Raw genomic sequence first — 15759 nt, 5'->3', positions numbered from 1 at the left:
ACTGTCTCAGCCCCACCTACCTCACAAGGTATCTGTTGTGGGGAGAGGAAGGGAAAGGAGTTTGTAAGTCTCTTTGAGTCTCCTCACAGGACAGAAAAGGCAGGGATATAAATCCAAATTCTTCTTCCTCAGCTACCCTTGCAGAGCCACCTTCTTTCCGCTCTGCCCACCAACTGTGCCTCCCTTAGGACTACACCCCTCCTCTCTCCAGGGTTAAGGTGCTCTGGGATGTGACAGTGTTTTAGATGAAGATTTTCATTTGTAGATTGGTATGGAATGCAAATGCAAGAGGAAAGAGGATATGCTGGTTTGTGCGCTGGAGATTTAACCTATATCGTAGTTTGGCCACTACCTTCTCAAAGTAAATTTGGTCCTGATACTCCAAAGGGTTGGGGATTTGGTCCACTCATGGACCAACTACTTTAAGGAAGGTCCTAGTAGGGGGTTTTGCAATCCCAATTAACAGTTTCATTGAGGCAACTGGGGGCAGGGAGCCCAGAAAGGGAAGTTTCTGAAAGCTATCGATGTGGTGCTCTCCTTTGTCTTCTGTGGAACTGGCTTAATGGAAGAGGTTGGAAAACTTTAAGCTAAATCCGACACATTGTACTGTAGAGCTCACTGGAAATTCTGTGAGCCAGCTGTGATAGCAACAAAGAAACCCTATTTCTCAGCTACCATTGCATTGGCTAGTTCCTACCAAGTATTTTGACATTTGTTGACTTCAAAGTCTGAGCCTTTAAATTCTCTGGATCTGACAATTATGATGCTTTTGCAAATAAAACTGTGTTTTTTCTCATTGTTCTCTAATTCTGCAATCCAAATCCAACTGCATTGTTTATTGGATGTATTGTGCTGTCTGATCACAGTGCTTTATATCTTATAATCCACCTTGAGTCCCAGGGAAAAAAGAGGGCTGTAAATAAATAAAACAAAGCTGTCTTTCAGCATTGAGTCATAAAGCAGGTACAGTTAATACTCAGAACTTTAGGAAATGGAATTGACAGCAGTTTTAGGTCTCACACTAAGACAGACTCCTAAATGCACAATACTCTTTGAGAGCACAAGTGAGAAGTGTGAGAAACTTATTAGCGACTCTCTGAAGGTGAGATGAAATATTTGGAATAAAACATTCTGCCCTGCTAAAGCTCTGGAGAGAGAGCTTTAGCATCCTTTCTCCCTCTCCAGTCAGCCCATCAACATCGCTTCCCTCATGGAGTAGGAAAGAAAAGGCCTCTCCACAGTATCCCCTCAGTAAGCAATGACAATCCATGCATGTCCTGAATCTCTTGGAATAAGCTTTCCTGGGGTAAAATAAAAACTGCTGGGAGAGCAAATCTGCAGTTCTTTCATTCACAAATCCCTGGATCCAACCCACAGAGAATATTGTAAAGTAAAAAATGGAGATAATTTCTATTTTAATTGTAAGCAGGACTCCTAAATACTTCCTCTCCCAAGCGGACCTAGCCACTGTGATCCATGCAACGGTCACCTCCAGGTTAGACTATTGTACCTGTTTCCCATCGTAGGCCTTCCCTTGCTTCTGATCCGTAAATTCAGCTGGTCCAAATAATCTGCATCTGCTCACAGGGGGTTCCCTTATAGAATCAGATTTCACCTGTCCAAAGCAGCCTCCATTGGCTCCCAAAGCTGGAATCTCTGAATCATTTCTAAGGTGTTAGGTGCTAACCTTTGTTACCTCTTATGTGGCCTGGGACCCTCGTACCTCCGGGACTGTCTTACCCCACATGTCCCAGTTTGGCCTCTGCGTTCAGAAGAGGCCAATTTGCTGGTGGTCCCTGGCCCTCAATTGCAGTTGGCCTCCACCTGGGCCAGGGCGTTTATGGCCCTGGCCCCTGCCTGGTGGAACTCTCCTCCTCCAGCTGTCTTGGTGAGTTCCGCAGAGCCTGTAAGACCGAGTTGTTCCACCAGGCTTTTGGAGAGGCCAGCCGCTGATGTGGCACCCCCCCCCCCTTGGTGGTCTCCATAACATCTGTTGGGCCTACCATTCCCCTCTTGGGAGGGTTTTAGCTGTCGGATGCCATATATTGTATATATTGCATACTAGAACGCTGTATGCTGTACGTTTTTAACAGGGTTTAGCTATTTTAATAGAGCCTATATGTACCTTATTTCTATTTTGTTTATATTCTAAATTGTGCTCTATCTGTTATTTAAAATGTTGTACACACTGCCCAGAGCCCTCTGGGGAGAGGGCGGTATATACAACAACAACAACAACAGCAACTACTACTACTACTACTACTACTACTACTACTACTACTACTACTACTACTACTACTAATAATAATAATAATAATAATAATAATAATAATAATAATAGAGCTTCAGCGTCTGGCACAAACCAGCTGAGGTCATCCCAGTGGTAATCGGCACGCTGGGCGCCATCCCGAAAACACTAGGGTAGCACTTGAAACTTGTTTGAATTGACAAAATTAACATTGGTCAAATTCATAAGGCAGCCCTGCTGGGATCCTCATGAATAATATGCCGATACATTACAACTTCCTAGGCCTTTGGGTGAGGCTCGAATTGTAATGAAGGCCAACAACCAGCTAAAGATCTGGCCGCTGTGAAATCTACCATCATCGTCGTCGTCATAGTAGTAGTAGTAGTACTTTGTCCTTGCTTGCTCTGTCTCTCTCACCCTTCACAACTATGCACCTTCATATCTATGCACAAGGCAGGATTCTTGATGTCAGTGACAGAAACCTGGCTATTTCTGGGCAAAATTCAATGTGCTGGCTTAGACCTTTCAGTTCCTCAATAGAATGGTTCCTTAGGTTGTGCTTGCTCCTGTATAATCTCTCCTGCAAGATTTGAAATGAACCAATGAACTGCTCAATATTCTTCCTTGTAAAATAGGGCTGAAGCAGGAGTCTGGCAACTGGGCAGAGTCTTTCTTTGCAGAAAGGGCTGCTAGCCAGTGATGTTGCTGGCAACACAGTGATGTCATTTCCAGCAAAGCTCAGAATGACATCATTGCATAGAGGGTGATGTTCTAGCATTCACTCACTCAATTCATAACTGCAGAATTTTGGGTGAACACTAGAGCATTTTGCCTGATGCAACTTCAGGGTTGTGCCAGAAGTGAGGTCATTTACCCCAGAATTTCTCTACAACTGCTCAGCTGACTGACAGCAGAGAGAGCTGGGAGGATCTAGGATGCATTAATTTCTTCTCAAAGCAGGGCTTTCTCTTTTACAGCTTCAGAGCTGTGGAATGGCTTCCCTGTAAATGCGCACTAAGTTCTTTTACTGTTTGCTTTTTTCTCAATTGGCCTATAGCGACTTATTTCCTGCCCTAAGCACATTTCTGTGACTGTTTAACACCTGCTATTTGTGGTTGATTTCATTTATGTTAAAACCACTAGATAAAGTCTGGTGGCGCCTTACAGACCCACAAGATTTTTGGAGTATAAGTTTTCAAGAGTCAGTGCTCCCATCAGATGCCACAGGAGCATTGACACATAAGAACAAAAGAAAAGCTATGCTGCATCAGACCAGCAGTCTGTTCACACCACGACTAATCAGGTCTTTCTAGGAAGCCCACAAGCAAGATGACTGCAGCAACATTATCATGCCTGTATGCTACAGCTGCTCCTTCCATCGCTACTGCACCCTTTCTCCAGACCTAAGCCAGGGGGTAGCCAGAATGCCTGGGTTAGTTCATCCTGGATGCTGTTAGGGTCAGGAATGCCATCTTCTGACACTGTAGGAGGCATGACATCTTCCTGTCTGTAAAGGCCCCACGGCTGCATGTTCGCAGCCCTCTCCCAACCTGAAGTCAACTGCCTCCTTTCCTCCTTCAGGTGGGGCCTTTTATCCTCCTCCTCTTGGCCACTCCTCTTTCCCTGATTCTCCCCTTGAGCAAGCCCTTAATCTGCTTCACAAGGAGCTTATTGTGACGGGTTTATTTTCTGTCAGTGTCACTCTTTCTGTTGCCACCCACCTGGCTCTTTTCTCCGTCTGGTGACTAGACTGCTGCCCTTCTTGGGACTGTGCCCAGGCTCTACCCATTCTCTCCCAGCAATAGAGAGCCCTCAACTGTAACAGATCCATAACAGAAAGTCACAAGATAAATGCAAATAAAGTTAAATCTGTAGTACTACATGCATAAAGCTTCTTTGGAGTGGTGGAATATCTTGGTGCTTGACCTTGTGATGTCCCCTACTATATACGTGGCAGTACTCATAATATTTCTTCCCATTGCTGGACTTTGAATAGTGGACAGAAAACCGAGATAAATAGGCTTTGAGCGACTTAAAGTGCTCTTGAAGTTCTCCTGCCATCAAATACCATTACTGGATTCTCTGTAGTAGTCGCAAATTTGCTGTGTGTCTGCAAACTGGAAATGTAACAGTTTTAACTTTTACAAGTATTGTATGACCTAAAGTTGATTACATATTGGTTAAGTATTATTATGGGTCATTTCCCTCTGAAGTCGCTAGAATAAAGGGGTAAAGCTTTTAACTGCATATCTACAAAAACAGCCATTCTGAAAAGGCTGTTAAAATTATAGCTTGAGTGTGAGGTAATTAAGAATTAAATTGGGTTTTCGGGATAAGAAATAGAGTCTAGTTAGAGGCTAAATTAACCACCATTCATATTGTTTCTGAACATTTAAATTATTCTTTTATAAGATTGCCTTCAGGAGAACTATAAATATAAGTTTACAAGGCAAAATCTGGACTGAACCCATATAGCTGCAGACAGAAGCTTGTAACTTAAAATTTTTCAGTTACAATACTGTTAATGTAGATTACTTCTAGTTCTTTTAAATATTGCAATTCTGATTTTTGCCAGTATTTTTCTGCTGATAAGCTAGTGTTCTTAGTTAAATAGCTGTTCTTAGAGGGCCTACATAATTTGATTGTGTTATCTGGTTACAGAAACATTATAACATAGAAGGTAAAATCAGAAACCTTAGTTACAACCGAAGCTCTTTGAAAAATTCTTCATTGTAAGTATTCCAAAAATCCATGTCTGAGTCACTACATGAAACCTTGAAACCATTTTCATCTACCTCAGGGAACAAAAATAAACACATTAATAAATACAATCACCAGGCTCATTTCTTCCCTTCTTCCCATTTCTGAATGCCTAACAGTTGCTGTGTGGGTTTTTTTTCACTGTGCTGGCTGTATGTATATCACCACAAGCGCTGAAGAATTACAACAATTTTAAGTTGTCAGAGAGAAAAATAAACATACATAAACTTACTCCTATGCACATGCATATTATCTCAGAATGTATACCTTCTTCCATGGATATTGTCAGTCAGCTAATATTCTATACTGTGTTCTTGTTTGCATCTTAAATAATTTATATCACAGCCTGAAGTATGTCCATTACAAATCTAAGACCATTTGAAATTCTTTCCTTTGGAACTACTATAAAGAAATCAGTGTTTGCCTGTGATCAGTTATTTGTATTCTTTTCAACCAACAGAGCACCGAACAGATTTCTGCATTGTGCCCAAATTTCTATGAAGCCCAGGTAAACAACATGGAAGGAATAAAGGAAGGCCCTCCCTTAAAACCATTGTCACGACAACTTACAGATGCAGACAGACTTAGGAAGGTCATCCAAGAACTTATGGACACTGAGAAATCATATGTAAAGGTAATACGAATGTTTTGCATTGTAGCCATCTTTTCCCCGGCAGTGTTTATTTAATTGAGATACCTTATATACCGGCGTACAAGACGACTGGGGGTATAAGACGACCCCCCCACTTTTCCAGTTAAAATATAGATTTCGGCACATACTCGCCATATAAGACTACCCCGTGGCAGAGGCAGCGGCAGCGGCGACACCCTGGCAGGCTGATCGTCGCGGGGGCGGGACAGAGCCCCGGCAGCAGCGGCACCCCGGATGGCCTTCCTTGGCCTCGGCGGAGGCTGGCTGATTGTCCTGGGGGTGGGACAGAGCAGAAGCGGTGGCACCCCAGGTGGCCTTCCTTGACCTCGACAGAGGCTGCCTGGCTGGCTGGGGAAGAGGGGAGATCTCCCGCCAGTCTCTTCCCTGCTCTGAATTTCTTAAAGGGGCAATTCCCCAAAGATTGCTTAAAGGGGAAACTTTCCCCTTTAAGCAGTCTTTGGGGAATTGCCCCTTTAAGAAAATCATAGACAGAGGCTCAGGCTGACTGCCTGAAGGGCAACCTGGAGCCAGCCTGAGCCGAGGGGGATGTAAATGTCGGGTGGGCGAGGCTAGGGGAGGCTAAGAGGATTTCCTTATACATTTTAATGTGTCTGCCGCGCTTGGCACTGGCCTGTATAGTATCGGGCTCGGCAGAGAAAGCCCCTCAGATGCAAATTGTATTTATTTTCCTTATTGATCTCTCCCAGCCTTGCGCCAGGTGGATAGATTTGCATCGCATCGCTCCCGCTTTTTCCTCCCCCCCAGTCTTAAGTACAGGGCTGAAATCAAGAGCCAAACTCATCCCTAAGGAGCTGTAGATTAAGAAGCTATTTGAAAAAAAGAAGCTTTTAAAGAAAAGACAAGTTTGCAGTTTAGAGTGGAGTTTGTTTGCATAGCATCTTTAGAATGTGGGACGAGGTGCACTTTTTGGAGCTTGCATGCACTGGGCTGCAGGACGCCCATCTCTCCCCGACAGAAAGCCAGTCTTTAAGAGAAGCTAAGGAAGGGTGGAAAACCTCCTTTTCTTCCGCTCCTCCTCCCTCTTTTTTTTTTTTGCAAAGCACACGTGTTTGACACTCAGCTAGAATTGTGCAGCTGCGCGGGGGCTGTCCCGGGCGGCGATTTGGCCGGCTGTGGGGGGGGGTTCCCCTTTGCCCTCCAGGGAAGTCCGGGGCGGGGGTTGCCCCCGCACCCAGACAAGCAGCCATTTCTGCAGGCGGCAGCTCCAGACGCCTTCTTCGAATTGCTGGTAAGTGGGGACTCGCGTATAAGTCAAGGGGGGCATTTTTCAGCCAAAGAAAAGGGCTGGAAAACTCGACTTATATGCCAGTATATACGGTACTCCTTTTTCCAAAGTGTTTTTGCAACTGTGACATTATTGGCAGGTGGTATTTTCTTATGTGAAATCCTGTCATTTTCTATGGGTATTCCTACCCCAAGAGTAAAAATAAAAGACTAAGATTTTTTTTATCTGCAGTCTCTCCATATTCCATATTGCTCACCTAACTGCCCTACCACATACTTTCCTGATTGATTTTCTGTCACTAATAATTTTCAAGAAACATTTTCTCAAACTAATATGACATTGTACATTTGGTATCTTTATAGGATCTGAGTTGCCTCTTTGAATTATATTTGGACCCTCTTCAGAATGAGACCTTTCTCACACAGGATGAGGTACAGATTTAAAAAAAAATAAAACCTTTCTTTGTAATCTTTGTAATACCGCACTGTGTCAGACATGAAAGAAAAAACAATATCTAGGCAATATATTGTTGAAGGCTTTCATGGCCGGAATCACTGGAGTGCTGTGTGGTTTTTGGGCTGTATGGCCATGTTCTAGCAGCATTCTCTCCTGACATTTTGCCTGCATTTGTGCCTGGCATCTTCAGATCAGATCCTCTGAAGATGCCAGCCACAGATGCAGGCGAAACGTCAGGAGAGAATGCTGCTAGAACACGGCCATAGAGCCCAGAAACCACACAGCACCCCAATATCTAGGCAAGACTGCAGTTATTTCCACAGAGGCTGTTTGCCCTGGTTTCAGAGCTGTTAGAAAGTGGGCTTTTTCATGCTTACCCAATGTAAGGAATTCCATAGAAGCAGAAATAAAAGGCTTTTTGGTGTAAAAGACCGTTTATTCAGACATCCTAGAAAGCTCACGTACACGACGTGGCAGGAATAGAGTCTCCCGCCAGAAGCACAGGTTATAACTCTGTCCATCCCATCCCCCCTCCCGGATTCCCATGGGAACGGAGTTCTCATCTCTCTCGCAGAGATAAGGTCTCCGCCAGAGTCTCCGCCGCAGATGCTGGCCCATCGCCCGGGTTCACTGGAAGATTCAGTCAAGGCCAGGCGGCTGTCCTGAACATCAACACCATTGAATCCTTTACACTCCTGCCCCCTTAAGAAAAACTTCTCCCCCCCAGGTTTGTGCGGAAAGATGCGTGTGAAAAGCAGAAATGAGGGCAGTAATGGCGTCAATATTTTCGGAATAGACCCATTGATTATACCCAGAGGAATATCCCACCCAAGAGACTAAATATTGCAAAGTACGCTTTGCGATTAAAACGAGAGTCCAGGGATGTATGCGTCAATTTCGTAATGCTTGTGGCCATCAATTATAGTCGGCGGGGGTCTCTCCGGCGGAGTCGTTCTCAGGCATCGGAAAGCGGGAGCCTCCTTGAGCAAACTAGAATGAAAGACAGGATGGATATTACTTAGAGAATTAGAGCCCAGAGTCCAATCGGGCAGTGACATCATTAATCACTCTTTAGTAATCTTAAAAGGTCCCACTTAGATCTTTTGCCCAGTTTTGAAAATTTATGTAACGTCTTCACTGAGATTTTTTGGTAGACAAATACACCCAGGCGCCCACACGTAAAGGGAAATCCGAGCGGTGCTTATCCGGCTTGAAGTTTTGGGAGTCTTTAGCCTGCTGTAAAGGCGGTCTGGACCCGTTTTCCACCCCTCGGCCAGAGATGAAATCCACTGTTAGGGAACTCCGGAGGATTCAACAGCTTCCGCCCAGGTAGTTCGCGGCAACGGAGGAGGAAGGATCGACCAGACACAATTTCGAAGGGGGTTTTTTTTGTACTGCTATGAATCCTCGCATTATTATAGGCTGTATTCTGGCAAACGGAATTAACTCCCCGCACTTCAGTTGTCTTGGTGATAGTTGGTGTAAACAACGTAAATACTGCTCCAGGGTTCTTGGTTCCGTTCTCTTCCCGACTCCTCTCAACGCGTCTACCTTTGAACGTGGTAGGGGGCGGCAATTGCCGGGCTGCCCCCCCAACAAGCCTAAGCAGGAAAGCTTTCCAGAACTCTTTGGAAATGTGAATTGGGGCCCGCGTGAGCTCCGGAGACCACACCTTTTAACGAAGGGGCAGGTGAAGTGTAGATCGATAAATATGCTGAATGAACAGACGCAGCTAACTTAGCAGAGCGGAGGGATGGAAGCACATGGGATGAAATGGGCTTGTTTAGAAAATAAGTCCACCACCACCACCCACAAGACCCGTGTTGCCTTGACTTTCCTGGCAAATCCAGTAATAAAATCCATGGAGATGATGACTTCCCAGGGGCGGGAGGCCACCGGGAGAGGCTTCAATAGACCATATAGGGGTTTTCCCGGAACGGATTTAGCTTCCGCATTGCAAACAGAGCAACCTTTGATATAATGTGTCAATGTCTTTGCGCATCGCAAGCGCCACCAAAATTGGACGGCGGGCCAAATGCAGAGTCTTAAGGAAGCTGCAAAATGTCCAGCCGTGAGCGGGCATCATGCGACAGGCCTCGAGAACCTGCTTACGGAGGGGAGGCATTACCAACAATCCCCCGCTTGTAAAACACCATTCTCCAGGCGTATTGGGAGTCACCTTCCTCCGCTTGGTGGCTCAAGCAGCCCGCCTCCTTGAGTTCTCGTAGGAAAGGAGAGACCAGGCTGGGAAATGGGTGGAGAAGGAGGAGTGGACGATCTGAGATCGAGTGACCAGCCAGCCCCAATTGGGAGTGGGGAGAGAACGGTCTTGCGCAGGATATCCCGTAAGGCAGCTCCACCCCCCTCCCCGGGCGAGGCAGCGAGAGCGCATCAGCCAGTTTCTATTGGTTTTTTCCGGGAAAAATGGACAGTGAAAGAGAAACGAGAAAAGAAATGCGGCCCAACGGAGTTGTTTTCGCCCGGACATCTTGAGGGGTGGAAAGAGGCGCTGCCAAGTTCTTGTGATCCGACCAAACTTGAAAGGGCAAGTGTTTAGCCCCTCCAGCCAGTGGCGCCAAGTGGAAAAGTGCTACTTTGATGGTCGCCAGTCTCTTTATCCCCTACAGTCCAGTTGAGCTCTGTAGCACCGGAGAATTTCTTTGATAAAATAAGCACACGGAACCAGCCTTATCATCTTTATTTCTCTGCAACAGGGCACTTGCCCCAAAGCGCTTTGTCCGGTAAGGGGCATCCACGTGAACCACAAAAAAGGAAGATCTACAAGGTCAGGAATTGTTTTCGAGGACCAGGATTCGCAGTAGTAAAAGCTGATTTTACCCAAATGTTGAAAGGCTGTCTGACATCTCTTTATCTGTACCGGAAGGGGGCTCCGGGCTTGGTGCAGCCTGTGGGTCTTTACCCTTAGTGCTGCAGAGGTCTGTGAGTGGGAGAGTCAGTTGAGCGAATTAGGGGTATAAAGTCCACGATAGAAATTAGCAAAACCCTGAGGAAAGATTGGAGTTCCTTCCGATTGGTAGGGGGCAGGCCATTGGAGGACTGCTTCAATCTTAGCAGGATCCATTTTAGCCCACCTCGGAAGAGATCCGGTAACCCAAATAGTCGATAGAGGTTTGGTGGAAACAACATTTAGAAAGTTTGGCAAAGAGGGAGTTGTTGAGCAAGCCGTTTTTAATATCTTCCCGAGACCAAGGTTTCGTGCTCCTCCATGGTTTGTGAATAAATTAAAACATCATCTAAAGTAATACACCACTACTCCCTTGTACATAATAAATCATGTAGAACTTCGTTGATAAGGGGCCATACAAAGCTCCGGGGGCCCCACTTAACCCGAATGGCATTATTAAGTATTCATACTGTCCAAATTTTGTGTTAAATGCAGTCAAATGTTCATAGCCTTCCGCAATCCTGACCCTGTAGTGTAAGCTTCTCTTAAGTCCAACTTTGAAGTAAAAATGCGTCCCTTGCCCAGAAATGCATCTAAAAAAGGTCCCTTTGATTAATGTGCAAGGGGTATTTATTGGACAGGGGAAACCAAGCATTGAGTCCTCGGTAACTGCGTGCAGAGCCTTTAAAGACCCGGCCTTTTTTTTTAACAAATAATACAGGAGCAGCATGTGTGTGTTTGGTAGCTCGTCGTATGAACCCGCGAGCAAGGTTCTTCTTGTCTAAGAAGGCACTGTGAAGTTCCTTCTCCTCATTGGGACTCATCTGCGGTAGATTCTACCCTTTGGGCAGTTGAGCCCTTATTGTGGGCTGTAATCACGATTTTGCAGTCAGTGTCTCTATGGGGTGGCAATTGATCGCATTCTTTGCTCCTGGAAATACTCTGGCTAAATCTTGGTAAGTCGGGTGGAATGCCCGGTAGATTCGGGAGCAATTAGAGCGTGCACCGCTGGACGAAGCTTCAGGGGGGGTATGTCATTAGGAGGTGAGTTTTCCCCCCAATTCATGTGTTCCTCCGCGATGGAGGGTCAGTGAATTCCTAAGATCCTTTCTTTCCAAATGAATTTTGGTTCATGCAACAAACAACCATGGCATGCCCCAGGACTATGGAGTGTTTGGCCACCGCTTCGGCAGAATAAAACTAATTTTCTCCCAATGGTCAGCGCAGCGGAGGAGGACCGGTTTCGTTTTGAACTATGGGCGGTCCTTCGGCCCCGAGAGGGCTGCCGTCCCATTTAGGGTGAAGCGGTATGGAAAGCTTAGCCAGGGGACTTCGGTCTAGTCCAAGTTCCTCCGCCCCACCTGGGGCCGCATTAAACAAATGGGAGCAACCCAGAAGTCTACAAGGGCTGAGGGCTATATATCACGAGTATGCTTTAAGCGGGGTTGGCCAGAATGCGGCTGGAATCGTAATGGGGAAGCCTTCACTCACCGTGAGATCTGGAGTCGAACCCATATCCATGGGGGCTGAAGAGAGGCAGACAGCTGCTTCCCTCTTCTGGGTCGCCTATGGGTAACCAGCCTTTAGGCAGCGAGCCGTTGGGGAGGCGGCCCGGATTGCTGATGGTGGCTTGGCTACGATGTGGGGTCGCAGCGCAGCCGGAGCGGTTGGCTTCTGCTTTTTTTTTTCGGGCAGTTGGCAGCTAAGATGACCCGGTCCTCCGCGAAGTAAAGACACAATAACTTCCAGACGGCGACCAGGGCTCGGAGGTGGTTTCCGGTAGAGGCTGCTGGAAGCGGCTTATGCGAGTCTACGCCCTAGCCCGGTGAGTGCGTGGCGGCCGAGGTTTTGGGCGCATGGGCGGCCCCCGGCACGAAAGCACGCATAATCCAAATGAGACAGCCACTTGAGATCCTGTAATTCGATCCAATCAGCAATAGTCGCGGGCGATCCGGAATAAGGGAACAACCGCTTTCACGCGAAGTTTGTCCGTCGGCGGCGGCATCGATCGAAATATTCACGATTTCATGCGCTCAGGCCACTCAGAGAGGAGTCGAGCAGCAGCGCCCGCCTGAAATTCACGGGCAAATTCGGCAAAGGAAGCGGTTGCCTTGCTGGAATAGATTTGATGAATGCGGATGAAAAGCTTCATTTTCAGCACCGGATCTTGGAAGGCGAGCCCTTATAGAGCTTGGAGCGAACGCAGGCACCGTCGCGAAAGTATCCCTCCTCCTTGCAGATCAAAAAGAGTCACAAACCAGTCGGCTGTCAGCTTCCATCCAAGGCGGAACCGGGATGTCCACGTATTTTTTTTTCGGCGTTCCGACCGGTACAAATCGTCCATAGTCCTCCATGTGGGCATTGAGTTGTAGGATGAAGTAGGGGAGTTTGGAAGCCGGTCCCATCCCGGGCTTGAAACGGGCAGGTATTGGAGGTCTGTAATATCCCTCTCTCCACGGCCCTTTGGCGCCCGCTGGTGCGGCGGTTGGGCAGGTTGAGGCAGCGGCAAGGAGGGAGGGCCGGAATCGGTGGAGGTGGGGGCACCAACGCCGGCGCCGCTGGTGTTCTGGTGGGAGCAGGTCTTTGGAAGGTGGCAGATGCGCCGAGTAGCAGGACCCAGCAGCGTCGCCCCTCTGGCGTTGGCTGTACCCAGTGACAGCGTAGACTCCAACTTGGGGCATCTTGTCCTGCTGCTTCTTCAGCTCCTTTTCCAAGGCGGCTAAGTCTCTCTCCTTGCGAGTCAAGGCATCCTGGTGCGCATGCAAAGCTGCTTTCTCCGTTCCAGTTTGGCCAGTTCGCTCCTCGTTGAATAGCTGCAGTTAGTTCACTTTGTGCACGCATGGCCTTAACGCTTTCGCGTTGACGCTCTAAGTCCAGTTTGGAGTGTTCCAGGACCTTATCATGGACTGATAGATTCTGCATATATTGCCATTGCAGCTGCGTCTTTGGCACGGTCCAATTCGAAGTTGGATTTCTTGGCGCTGCTGTTCCCGGTCTTTTGCAGGTTTTCACGCTCTTGCTGCAGCTGCTCCCGTTCCTCTTCCCATAGCTGGTGTTCACGGGCCCATGCTTCCTGGGCATCTCGCAGTCGGCCCACTTCCTCATCCCAGCTCTCTTTTGACGGGAGGGAATAGATCCGGATGGGAAGGCAGGCTTTCTTCGATTCCTCTTCATCAGAATGCAGCACCTCGTGTCCACCGGGCGGCTCCACGGGGAGCCTCAGGTGCAGCTGCTGATCCGGGATCTGGGGGGTCCGATCGGAAGCTGGTACCGGATACCCCTCCCAATCCCCGATATAGTCCCGGGTTTCACCGGGTGGTCTTGTAGGATCGGGCCCCAGTGCTATGCCACGGTGGATTCTTGGGAGCATCACCAAAATAATGCGAGTCCAGGAATCGTTCAATGGACTCCTGTGTTGCCGCATGAAAGGTGGTCAGGCCCGTCTCCTCCGTGACAGGTTGCATCTGAGGTTTGTAATCCACACGGAAACGGGCAGATATCCGATCCACAGGCCGATCCATAGACAGCGCCCCAAGCGACTCATGCAAGTCCACATGATCGTCTCCTCGTCCCTCGGTCCCAACGGAGTAAGGGAAGACCGTGTTGATACCGAGGGACGGGAAAGAGTTACCAGCGAGACCCGTTCCCCCGCCGGTTCCTCCAAATCCATAAGGGAAAGCTCGGAGCCCTCTTTGGGGGCTACCGCACCTTCCACAGATTCAGGAATATTCAACCTCTCCATGCCGAGACACCAGAGGTCCGCTGCACTGGGAAGATAGATGAACTAAGATTCCTGCCACAATGTAAGGAATTCCATAGAAGCAGAAATAAAAGGCTTTTTGGTGTAAAAGACCGTTTATTCAGACATCCTAGAAAGCTCACGTACACGACGTGGCAGGAATAGAGTCTCCCGCCAGAAGCACAGGTTATAACTCTGTCCATCCCATCCCCCCTCCCGGATTCCCATGGGAACGGAGTTCTCATCTCTCTCGCAGAGATAAGGTCTCTGCCAGAGTCTCCGCCGCAGATGCTGGCCCATCGCCAGGGTTACGGAATTCAGTCAAGGCCAGGCGGCTGTCCTGAACATCAACACCATTGAATCCTTTACACCCACAGCATTATAGTGCTTTTGTGTGCCTCCCATCTGGCTTTCCCCTGATTATTCCCAAACTGTTGTGTGTCTGGGAAAGTCTGCAGCAAAACTTTGTTTGTTGTGGGCAGTTTTTCCTAGTCCCAGCCACATAGAAGCCCCCACCGTTGGGGTGTTTTGTTTGTTTTAAATCAGCAACTGAATATTGCTATATTGAAATACCGTAATAACAGTATGTGTAATAAGTTCTCTGAATTTCTAGCTTTCATTTTTTAAGTGTCTGGTTCTTTTTATTGCAGAAATGTAAGGGGAAAGATGTACCTCTGCTACCAAAGGGGCTGGATGCTTATTTTTTTAAAATGAAAAACAAGAACTTGTTACACATTCTGCTGTGCTGTGATATTGATATGGCCTGACCTGGTTGGCTCAGGCTAGCCTGATTTCACCAGATCTCAAAAACTAAGCAGGTCATTAGTATTTGGATGGGAGAACACCAAGAAGTAACAGGGTAGCTATGCAGTGGCAGCAATGGTGAACCATCTCTGAACGTCTGTTGCTGTGAATGTCTCTACAGGGTTGCCATAAGTCAGTTGCGATTTGATGGCACTTTCCACCATTAATATTAATTTACCCGTATATACTTGTGTATAAGTCGACCTGTGTATAAGTCGAGGCACCTAATTTTACCACCAAAAACTGGGAAAACTTATTGACTTGTGTATAAGTCTAGGGTGGTAACTCTTAAGATTGCTTAAGCAATCTTTGGAGCATTGCCCTTTTAAGAAAATCATAGAGACACCCTGCCTGAGCGGCAGTTTCCCTGAAGTAAAGCCTCAGAGCCGGCTGGGGAAAGGAAAAGGTGAGAGTGAGTGAGTGAGTGAGTGAGTGAGTGAGTGAGTGAGTGAGTGAGTGAGTGAGTGAGTGAGTGGGACGATGGGCGGCGGCAGCATGGCAGTGACAGCGGGTGGCGGCGGGTGGCTCGCGTATAAGTTGAGGAGGGCTTTTTCGGCACAAAAATGTGCTGAAAAAGTCGACTTGTACGCGAGTATATATGGTAATATTTAACAGCCAATGTAAAAAAACCACACTGAGAAGCACTGGTGTTATGGAGAGGGAGGAATAGCCACTACTGGACAACTAGGGTAGGAAAATATTGGGGAAATCTGCCATATGTAAGCTCTGTTGCTACTGTGCTTAACTTCAACCACAGTCTTCCCCTGCTGCATTATTATAATGTCTCTGTTCTAAAAGTTGGCTGCACTTCTGAGAAATATTGCTAAAACATTTTTATTGTAGAAATAGCCTTTTGTACTCAGGGCCAGAACTATTATTGTTTATCTCTTTTAGTTATTTTGAATTCAGGGCAACTAACAGGGCAACAACACATTGCAAGGACACAACA

The 15759-nt window shown here is 47.2% G+C and overlaps 1 protein-coding gene across 8 annotated transcripts in view; it reads left to right on the top strand.

Moving 5' to 3' along the window:
* TIAM2 (TIAM Rac1 associated GEF 2) overlaps window positions 1-15759 on the top strand; it is a 199703-nt gene that overhangs the window by 168879 nt on the left and 15065 nt on the right. For 7 of the 8 annotated variants that reach the window (XM_048488283.1, XM_048488301.1, XM_048488292.1 and 4 more), the window contains 2 exons: window positions 5469-5642; window positions 7269-7337. In XM_048488283.1, coding sequence (XP_048344240.1) covers window positions 5469-5642; window positions 7269-7337 — 243 coding nt within the window. Of the gene's footprint in view, window positions 1-4748; window positions 4981-5468; window positions 5643-7268; window positions 7338-15759 lie in introns of those variants that run through there. The other variant, XM_048488323.1, reaches the window with a different exon arrangement.

Source organism: Sphaerodactylus townsendi, linkage group LG01 (genome assembly GCF_021028975.2).
Source record: "Sphaerodactylus townsendi isolate TG3544 linkage group LG01, MPM_Stown_v2.3, whole genome shotgun sequence".
Lineage (NCBI taxonomy): Eukaryota > Metazoa > Chordata > Lepidosauria > Squamata > Sphaerodactylidae > Sphaerodactylus > Sphaerodactylus townsendi.
The sequence above is the reverse complement of the archived record's forward strand: the minus strand, read 5'-3'. Positions and strand labels throughout refer to the sequence as shown.